The sequence below is a fragment of the Micropterus dolomieu genome, linkage group LG09 (genome assembly GCF_021292245.1).
Source record: "Micropterus dolomieu isolate WLL.071019.BEF.003 ecotype Adirondacks linkage group LG09, ASM2129224v1, whole genome shotgun sequence".
In the NCBI taxonomy this organism is placed as follows: domain Eukaryota; kingdom Metazoa; phylum Chordata; class Actinopteri; order Centrarchiformes; family Centrarchidae; genus Micropterus; species Micropterus dolomieu.
In genome coordinates this window covers 18,108,492-18,118,825 of record NC_060158.1, presented here as the reverse complement: position 1 = coordinate 18,118,825, position 10,334 = coordinate 18,108,492, and the positions used below count along the sequence as shown (strand labels likewise).

Below are 10,334 nucleotides of genomic sequence, written 5' to 3'. Positions count from 1 at the left end.
CACACACACACACACACACACACACACACGGACAGACACGTTATCATGCACACATACGTGGAAAACAAAAAGACGGCCATGTGCACAGGCACACATGACCACAGTAACACAAGACACACAGAGGTAATCAATGTAATGGCAGAAAAATAAAAGACAAAAATCATAGTGATCAGAACATAACACATGATCAAAATAGGCTTTATGAAGATGAACAAAGTATTTCAATGGAATCGCATTTCATACTGGACCACCACTCATTCCTATACATTAATTAATATGTAATAGTATTTTCCCTCCATCATTTGGTTCCAACAAAAGCTTTAACCATAAACTAGCTCTGATACGGGGCACCAATGAGCAGGATCCATGAGATGAAAAAGGGGTGTCAGGCTCGAGATGAAACCTACTCATTAAACTAGCCGAAGGCTGTAATTTACCTGCCGTATCTGTACTCTGGGGAAAAAGGCTCCCTCTTAATTCACTGACAGTTATAAAATACAAAGTCATTTGTTATACGGTCACTAAACATTTCTCTGTCTATCATACTATAAATACACGACCTGCACTCTGATTTCCTGTTTCTGTCAAATTAGGTTCATGTTCTGTGTTGAATATCTCTGCCTGGCTTTGTCGTTCCATTTTCTGTTCTCAAACTGAACTCGCCTGTCATGGTTTTGAATGAGGAGATTTTAAAAAAGGAGGTAGACAGCACTAGTAAGCAAGCTGATGAGAGTTGCTCTGCGGGATTCTGGACTGAATGACAACAACAAAAACGACACTTATGTACACAGTGATTTGTAGGATATGAAATGGTTGGGGTAAGTGAACAATGAAGAGATCTAAACCTCTTGCTCTCTCTCCTTTGGCATGGATTTGTTCTTCAATCAAATCATTCTATTACCCAATAAAAACGCAAAGTGCATGTCAGAGCTATTCTTTTGTTTCAGCGACTCCCACAGCTTTGTCCCTAACATCTCAATCTGCTTTTTTCGACGTATGCAAGTCTCACCGTGTCTCTTCCAGCGGTGGCCCCTGATGGAGAGTGAGGTGACAGCATTTCGGGAGATCCTGGAAGAAGTGGGTGTGATCTCCACCTGGATGCTCCGTGCGCCCTCCTTGTTGTTGCTCTTCAGTGCTGCACCGTGCAGTGACGACTTAATGGCATTACCCACCTGAGGGCGAGGAGGAGCATCGACAAACATTAAAGCTTCAGAGGAGGGCAGAGTTTCATGGAAGGATTGTCCCTCAGCCAGTGAGGAACTGGACCGACAGGTTAGCATGGACTAACATGTTTTATACAGTGTGACTTGGTGGTAATCCTGTTACTTCTCCTACTACTCCTACTACTACTACTACTACTACTACTCCTACCTCTCCATTCTACTACAGGGCCACTGACCAACCAGTGTGGACACAACAATTCCTGCTAACTCAGTTTTGCCTGTTGGGCACTTGAGTCTGGGGAAGTGTCTGTCCCATTGCCAAATTAAGGACAAACCACATAAAAAAAAAAAGATCCAAGCGTAAATACACTGACTCAGTACACAATGCCTGTAAGAGCCGCATTTCTGATACCACTAAGATGCGTTGTGCTCTTAAGTCAGACTGAAGCTCGGATCATGTGACCAAACCAATAAGCGCTGATCAATAATCCCATTGCTACCAGATTTATGCCTAGGGATAAACCTAAAAGCTTAGTAAACACTGAATGAGTTACACAGACTAGTGATATAAGAAAAACAAAAAGGCTTTGTATTTCGCTCTGTATAACACTGTTTCACAAGTCTTTCTATAATAAACCTCTGTTCTCGCTGGTAATTCTCAAGTGGCACTTGCACTAATGATCATGTAACAGTGGAGTACGTAACATGAGGCAGAAGGCATCATAATCACAACAAGACAAATGTCTTTTTTCTGTGAGGCTGCAACACATCTCGTCTTGTGAGGGGCAAGTCACCAAGCAATGCTAAGCTAGCAGCCACCTGATGAGTTCCATCCTAACACACAATGTAAACACAAATAAATGCAATGTTGTGCATGTGTGTTCATGGTATTGTGTCCACAAAGCTGTTTCTTTAATTTAAAAACCCCTTTTTAAACCCCAACACCATTGTTTTTATTTGTGAATCCAAAGGTCGTGTGTTTTGATTGTTGTGGAGGAGTACACCTTGACTTGTGTAGTAATACTGTGATCTTAGGTTCAATCCTCTACTCCCTGGGCCTCAAGGATTAGAGCTTATCGGAGCAGAGTGGAAAGCATGTAAATAATCTAGCGGGATTACACTCTGCTTGCAGTCTCTGACACACGCAGAGACCAGTACAATACAGGATAGAGTGCTGTGCATGAATCAAAACTGCAGGCGAGCATGTGCGTCTAAATCACATGCTTGCTCTTCGACACATTTTAAAAACACACAGAGGAGGGTGATGTGATAGTAGCAAAAATGTGATTACACGCACCAACAGGGCTTCAGGGAACAACTCTAGCTGGGCCCGGTACAGAACGTCGTCCAGTGCTTTGGATCCAAGTTCAACTTCCCCATTACACCTACACACAGGCAGAAATACACAAACATGTAACACAGCGTATGAGTCTAAGATACGGATTTAAAGTTCCCTGTGAAGATTCTGACCTATAGTTGCACGGTAAAATTCCCAATGGTTAGTATTAGCTCTTCAACTTTAAGTTATTAAAACCGTGCGCTTTGAAAAACTCACGGTGAATACAGTCCAGCATCGACCAAAGTTAGCAACAGTGTCCCAGACACAGGCGCGGTTTGTTTTGGGTCAATGAAAATTGCTTCATAGTGAATGCAGGGTAATTTAACTTTTAGCTCAATGCATGTTGTGGAGACTAAGGGAATAAGGGAAATGTGATGGTTTGTCTGTCTGACTTGCTAATAGTTTAAAAACTGAAGCTACCTCCTCGTGTAAAAACACTGCATGTTGTTCTGCTGCTGTATGGGTCGTATGTCTGCAGACTCTATTCGACCATTGTACATGTTAACATGTTACATAGTTTAGTCACCCAACCATATTTTGTACATTTAAAATCCAGAGAAAAGAAAAGCATTTAGCAGTGCATCCACTTAGAAATAAGACACGAAAGGTTGAAGCTGATCAGTGAGTCTGTGCCGTGTTAGTCTGGCTGTTTGTGCAGGCATGTGTGTACACTCACAAGGCGTAGTGTATCCCTGTGATGAGCTGAACCAGGAACTCTGACGTGACTGTCAGCCGTGTGCTAATGCCTTTGTAGCGCCGCATCTGTTGCCGTGGGTAACCGCATATACACACCCTGGAGGATAACCAATAAAAGCACAATAAGGGAGCTTGTATCGGTGAAACAGGGAAGCTTCAGTTGGGGAAGCCACTCCGCTGAACTCCATTAAGGCAATTTACTTCCCCGTGGTGAGCTGATAAAAACAACAATGAGCAAATAATTGGTAGACATGAATGTGCGTGCATGCACACACACACACACACACACACACACACACACACACACACACACACACACACACTTAAAGGCTTACTACATTACCCTCAAGATTTAAAAGTACTGAACAATTTCTGAGCATAAACTGTAGTTTATTATTTCCAAACATGTATCATACAAGTTGCAACAAAAATGATTAAATGTAAACTGAGATAACACCTGTGCATTTGAAGCTAGAGGAGCTTCTGTATACTGTACACAGCTGACACACAAAAAACTGTTTAGGGGAAAGCAAAGCTGATGACTTCTCTTTATCTCTGTGCTTATTGGAGCAATGCTCAACTGCAGTTGGCAGATTACCAAAAAACACAGAGCTGGGATGTGTGTACATTGCAGCTGCCAAATAGCAGTATCTTGGCTCTCTCTGGTTTTAAAGTCTATAAGAGGATCAGATAAGCAAGTGCTTGCAAAGAAGTGCCTGTGTGCATGGCAGTAACCTTCTAAAAAAAAAAAAAAAAAAATATAACACACATAAAGAGGTCAAATAATATGAAATTAGCGTGTGTATGTATAAAGTCCTAATGACAAAGTGACCCACAGTTCGCTACAGTATATTAAGTTCTGCTGACATTTGTGTGTGTGTTTTACCTGGAGCTGAACTGACAAAGGGACTGGAGGGAGGTGGCGGTCATGTAGCTGAGAGCAGCGTTGTAGCACAGCAGTAGGAAGGTCAGCACCTCAAATCTCAACAACACAAACATACCCTTAAAAAAAGCACAACTTATGTCCAACTTCATTACAACATGACACATAAAACAACATTTGAAACATATTAGATCAGAAAATCACAGACAGAGTCACACTTCCTAGTGTAGATAAAAAATACCAGAAAAAGATTAATAAATGCAATTTTGAAGTAATAAGATAAGCAGAACCAGGGATCTTGCCTTGTATTATTTCAAGCATTCTTCTTAGCACCTACATTACCCACAACGCAACTCAATTGCAAACCGATTCGAGTGTGTTTTGCTTGAGGTCTGGTAAACTTACTTCTTTCTAACTCCACCCCCCGTAGACTTTTTTCATTTTTAAACATTAAGTCTACAGCCTCAACTGACACTGACATCACTTGAGGCAATTTTTCAGCTTTCGCACAGGTCCCTCAAGAGCCACAAAAAGGTTTATACAACTCTTTTTCACAAATGCACTAGTACTCCCCAAACCCTGTAAACAGACTCTGATGTGTAAAAATCGAGTTACTCATTTAAATTCACAGTGAAAAATGCAGCATGCACTATTAAGATTCACTGGCCAATAACGTCGAACAACTACTGCTGTATTGAAGAGATTATAGTATCTTTGCATGATCTTAAAAAGCATCCAAAACCACAATGACCTTCAGAGTTTAGCTTCAGTAAGGCCTCATTAAGTTAATTTAAGAAACCCTTACAGCGATATAACAGCTTCAAATAACAACAAAGTAAAGACAACTGCCACGGGCAGTGAACCATGCATAGAATAATTGGCCCCGGCAGCAGCTAAACTCTGTGTCACTACACAAGTGAGAGGAAAGGAGTCACTGAAAATTGACACATTTTTAAGGTAACCTACCATATTTAATGAGACGGTCAGACTAAATGTCACTTTAAATTTTTTTTTGAGTTTAGTTTTGATGCATGTGTGTGCCAACTTATTTTCCCACTGCCTGCATAAAAACAGTATCTGAACGGATTGTATAACTGGTTCCTTATGGATGAGATTTACGGACTGTTGTATTAAGGTACAAATGTATGATGAGTCAAACAACTGATAAACTGTGTTTCTAAATCCTATTTAGCCTAACACAGCAAAGGAAGAAATCAGTTCACTTTAAAAGCTACTTAATTAATGCGTATTTCTACTTTGGGTGTTGGCGGGTGTTTTCTGTCAATCCACCCTGCTGATACATCACCACCCGCCCAGCAGATGTTAAAACAAGTGCACCCATCAAGCCTCTTAGCCTACCTGTTCTGTGCTGTGAAGGTCTCTCTCTGGAGGTGTGGCCCGCTGTACACCACCCTGCTTAGCCCATGATTGGCTAGAGCCCCTTCTGTAAGGGCAATGGAGCCGATGGCTGAAGGCTGAAGGAGGGAAATTAAGTTTTCAAAAGGAACATGGAACTGGGCAAAACCAATTTTTAAGATCTGTGTGCATGTGTGTGTGTGCGGTTCTCACCTCATGGTACACTGAGGGTTTGGAGAGGGAAGGGACGGTAAATGATAATATTTTACTTTGTCCATCTTTATCAACTATTTCCTGTGAAGGAGAAAGACAATGAGAAAATGTTTCTGTGGGCGAGAAAGCAACAGAAAACAGAAGCTTTTTTCGGTCTGCGCCCTCTACCTCTAAAGAGCGAGTGCTTATCTCTTCAAGCGCACTCATCTGTAATGTGTGGGTGTTTGTGTGTGGACCTCAGGGTCTCCGTTTCCCCACTTAGTCTGTGTGTGTGTGTTTTGCTTATTTGTGTGTATTCTGTGCGAACACACACGCACAAACCCCAGGGTTTTGGTGTCCCCTCTGTGCATGTTAATGTCAAATAGATTAATGTGAGCCAGTCAGTGTGCTGAGTGACAGATGACCTATTCTGCTATTCAGAGAGGAAGTTAGGAGGTTAGGGGACAATGTACTTTGCTGGTACACAGACCTTCGAGAGCCAAAATGGATGAAAATAGTACTCCACACACTAACGACTAGTGGTGGCATCTGTGTGGGAAGCTTGAGGGCATTTGCGAGGTGCAACTCCTCCATGCTGTGTATCTGCAAAGTCACTGTGTTTCAATTCCCCCATTTCTAACCCATATTTCCTGTCACTGTAGCTGTCTAACAAGGAAGAAAGGGCATGAAGTAATCTTTCAAAACACATGACGCAGATCCTAGAAATAGTTGAGCGGTTAAGTCCCCTGCTTCTGGAACTGCATGATTACGCCCACTTGCTAAGGATCAAGGACTTTTTTCTTGTGTTTTTCCAAACCATGCACTTATCACACTGGAAGCAATTTATTGTTATTCACAAGAGAAGCACTCCTCTATTGATAATAAATAAAAACAGATCAGCTGCGACAAAAGAATATTATGCTACTGAACATTTAAACACACACATACAGCAACAACCAGCTTCCTCCTCTCCCCTACCAGGTTGTAAATGCCCAGCAGCAGGGCCTCAATGCAGCCGGAGGCGTGGGGGTCTCTGGCTGCACTGGCGGACAAGAGGCTCCACAGGAGCTCTGGCAGGAACTGTAGCGTGAAACGCTGCAGCTGCGGCTCACCGCTCCGGTAAAATTCAAACAACTGGTGACACACTGGCTCCAGCAACTGGGGAGGACAAAAAAGAAAAACATGGCCACATCATAACTGCTACTGCAACTGTAATACATTTTGCATTTGGCATTCAGGGTTCATCAATAATGTCAGGATGAAGCACAGCAGTGTTTGGGAAATACAGTGCGCTGGACAGATAGATAGATCCATCAACCAAAAAAAATAGGACAAAAAGAACATAAGAAAATCAGGGTTGTGTAAAAATAATATAAGCTCTGATTATTATTATTATTACTACTACATCTCAATGTGATCTAGTATGGGTTATGTTGTGGTCATATTGTGTATTCTATTGTTTTTACTGTGGCTTTTACGGTGTTTCATGTCTGAAGCAGTGGACAAAATAAAACTCCCTGTGTGGGATAATGATGTTGATCTGAATCTGATTGTGGTCAGTTATTTATAACAGATAAGGTTGACATGAATACAAATAATAAAGTGTGTGTCCATACATCGCTGTAGTTCTCCCGGATGACCTTGTAGAGTGCGGGGACCAGGGAACATTTTTCTTTTAGCGAGGCGGCATAGTTGGACACAGCACTGTCAGGGAGGGTCTGAAAAAAACACACACACACACACACACACACACACACACACACACACACGAAGTCTGATACACTAACTGACCAATACTTACTTACCAATATTCTAAAAATAAACACACAGCATGACAAGTTGTTAAGTGAGAACTGACCAGTGAAACATTTGTTGATGCAGTCTGAATGTATGATCTGTTTAAAACTTGGCACTCGAAGACACACATATCATTTTGGTTACAGGTGAATGAGACAGCATTTATATTAGCCAAAATGAACTGGCAAATATAAGCAACATAGTAATACATTCTGTCTTGTGCAGGCAGACTGCTGCTAAATGATATTTTGACTAAAGCTGGCAGAAACAGGCACTGATCAGGTCTAAAGAAGCTGCCAGTCACATCAGTCTGTTTGGTCTTTTTGCATTTAGAGGTTAACTTCACTGAGAGGGGACGACAGGTTAGTCCTCATACGGTCACACAGGAAAATCTCATCTGTTCCTTTATTATTATTACTACTACAACACCTTACCAGGCCTCACCTTTGGTAGCAGTCACGTTTCAGTGAGAGATCATGTTTGAGAAGGAGCTTACCATTATCTGGTAACAAACTAAACAAAGCACTTCAAAGAGTGTGTTTGTTTGTGTGTGTGGAAGAAACAAGCAGCAGAGAACATGCTGCATACTGATCACGGGGATGTGCTTTTTAGTATTGCTTTTTGCAACACACACACTAAAGAAGTACCTTAAATTCTGACAGCCATTCCTCCACCACTCCTTGGTCCATAGCCAACATGTTCCCTCATCTGCAGTGGAGTCACCTCTACCTAAGAGAGAAAGAAATACTGTATAAACACACGCTCTGCATAATTGACACACAGTAAATATAAAGTGCATTTCCATGTTCTCACACACAAAATCACAGCAACAAGGCCACCGTTTATTACCTTTCTGTTATTTGTTATTCTGATAAACATATTCCCTCGCAAACCGCAAACAATGCCATGGCACGATGGCAGTGGTGAATAGTGAATGTACACGCTCCAGGCAAATTCAACACTCTAAACAAGCATACGTCCCTCCTTCCCTCTCGCTCTCCTTCCCTCTCATTCCTCTCCAGACACACACCTCTGCAGCAAGTACCTAACCTGTTCTCAACTCAGGCTCGCAAAATGAAAATTCACCCACACAGAGAAGCCTGGCTGGCTTCACTGTTGAAGCACTGAAAAAAATAAAAAAAAATATATGTGGCAGAGCAGAATTTAGATGCTTGTTCAACAGGCTGTACAGTTTGGATGGCTAAAACAGAAACAGTCTCTTACATGCATTAGCTAACATTAACTATTGGTGAAAGGAACACTCTGCTCAGCCTTCATCCTTCATGTTATGTCTGATATCCCTTGCTATCCATCACAGCACTTTACACCGTCTGCATCTTCACTTCTCTCTTTCCTCTTAGCATGTAGCTTCTTTCCTATTAAACATCCACAGTCAGCTCTTCTCTTGCTTATTCTCTGGACAGTGTTTCTTTTGCTCTCAGTGTCATTTTAATTATCTCTCTCTGTGTTTTAATAAAGCATCTGCTAGTTCCTATTTTATACTGCTGCCTTGCAGTCGGAAGGGACAAAGCGGAAGACAAATATAGAGAGAGAGCAGAGAACAATTTCAAAATATCTACTACTACAATGTGGGGGGCTGGTGATGACACAGAACAGTATGTTTGGATGGCTTTTTTATTCAGACATAAAAAGGTAACACAATAACTGTGTCTCAGTCTGACTGTTTTGAAAAAGCAACGGCTCTATAGCTTTAAGTCTTAAGTCTTCTATTACACTACACTATCTATAGCATAAAGCATATACTCTGTGTGTGTGTGTGTGTGTGTGTGTGTGTGTGTGTGTGTGTGTGTGTGTGTGTGTGTGTGTGTGTGTGTGTGTGTGTGTGTGTGTAAGTGAAATTTATGTTTTTGGAGTTACAAAACTTTACTTTATATCTGTAATGACAGAGTACAACGCCGACACTAGTAGGCGTACTAGGGGTCTGCGATATTGACATAAAAATGATCTCTATATTTTCAGGGGGTTGGTTGGTAATGATATATTTTGCATCCTTCAATGCGTTTGTAAAAGCCTAATATTCTACTAGCTCGCTCTAACTAATAGGATATTAATTGTCGCTCATGACATTAATGGAAATAGGTCTTACTCATTTACTTAAAACCGAAGCATTCAAGTAAAAACAATGAAATCAAGTACTACTGATATCAAACAGGGCATGTAAGAGTAAACCCTTCAATGTACTGCATGCATGATGCAATGAATGTGCAGACAAGGTGTTTTTAATTGTTTTTTGCAGAGTGAGTGACGTTGTTAATTAAGATATTATGGCTTCATACATATCGCATACCCCTACTAGGCACGTTGTGGGAACGTGTGCAACCCCATGGTGATAATTGGCCTACACTGTGCCTTTTTATACTGCCTGGTAAGTATGGTGACATTGCTGGTACCTGGATATCTACTGTTTTGTGAATGTAAAAGGCTGACGAATGAAATGACTGGCCATGCTTATTACAGTACTGCGACAGCCACAGATACTGTTGGACGGACGGGGGTGGACTTTTTCATTTTTGGGTAAGAGCATTGAATTAATTGATTGCTGTGGCGATGTAAAGAGAATTTCAACAAATATAACAAAACATCGCTTTTGAAATGAATTGCCTACCCCAATCATGTGAAAGAAAATTGATATTTTATTTTATACTAAATCTATGAACTCATAATAAAAGACTATGTGATAATTAAAATCAGTAGTTGAGGTCCTAGTCTTTCCATGTGCTGGGGTCACCTTAACAAACTTCATTACGAGTGTCACCATAAGACAATTGCTGACTAGAGACATATGCTTTCAGCTGAGGAGGAGGACATCATCTCTGTATCTCTGTTGGATTATCTGCTGTCCACTAGCAGTCTGTTTTCACTGTGGGGTATGTCGTGTCTGTGCTCT

The 10,334-nt window shown here is 41.3% G+C and overlaps 1 protein-coding gene across 2 annotated transcripts in view; it reads right to left on the bottom strand.

The window, feature by feature from the left end:
* Positions 1–10,334, bottom strand: part of fam126a (family with sequence similarity 126 member A) — a 26,518-nt gene that overhangs the window by 8,040 nt on the left and 8,144 nt on the right. For both annotated transcript variants that reach the window (XM_046058150.1, XM_046058149.1), the window contains exons 2-10: positions 8,074–8,155; positions 7,246–7,347; positions 6,608–6,787; positions 5,651–5,731; positions 5,441–5,556; positions 4,085–4,180; positions 3,179–3,295; positions 2,461–2,548; positions 1,010–1,172 (exon numbers count right to left, since the gene is read on the bottom strand). In XM_046058150.1, the coding sequence (XP_045914106.1) occupies positions 1,010–1,172; positions 2,461–2,548; positions 3,179–3,295; positions 4,085–4,180; positions 5,441–5,556; positions 5,651–5,731; positions 6,608–6,787; positions 7,246–7,347; positions 8,074–8,124 (994 nt within the window). In that variant the 5' untranslated portion in view covers positions 8,125–8,155. The remainder of the gene's footprint in view (positions 1–1,009; positions 1,173–2,460; positions 2,549–3,178; positions 3,296–4,084; positions 4,181–5,440; positions 5,557–5,650; positions 5,732–6,607; positions 6,788–7,245; positions 7,348–8,073; positions 8,156–10,334) is intronic.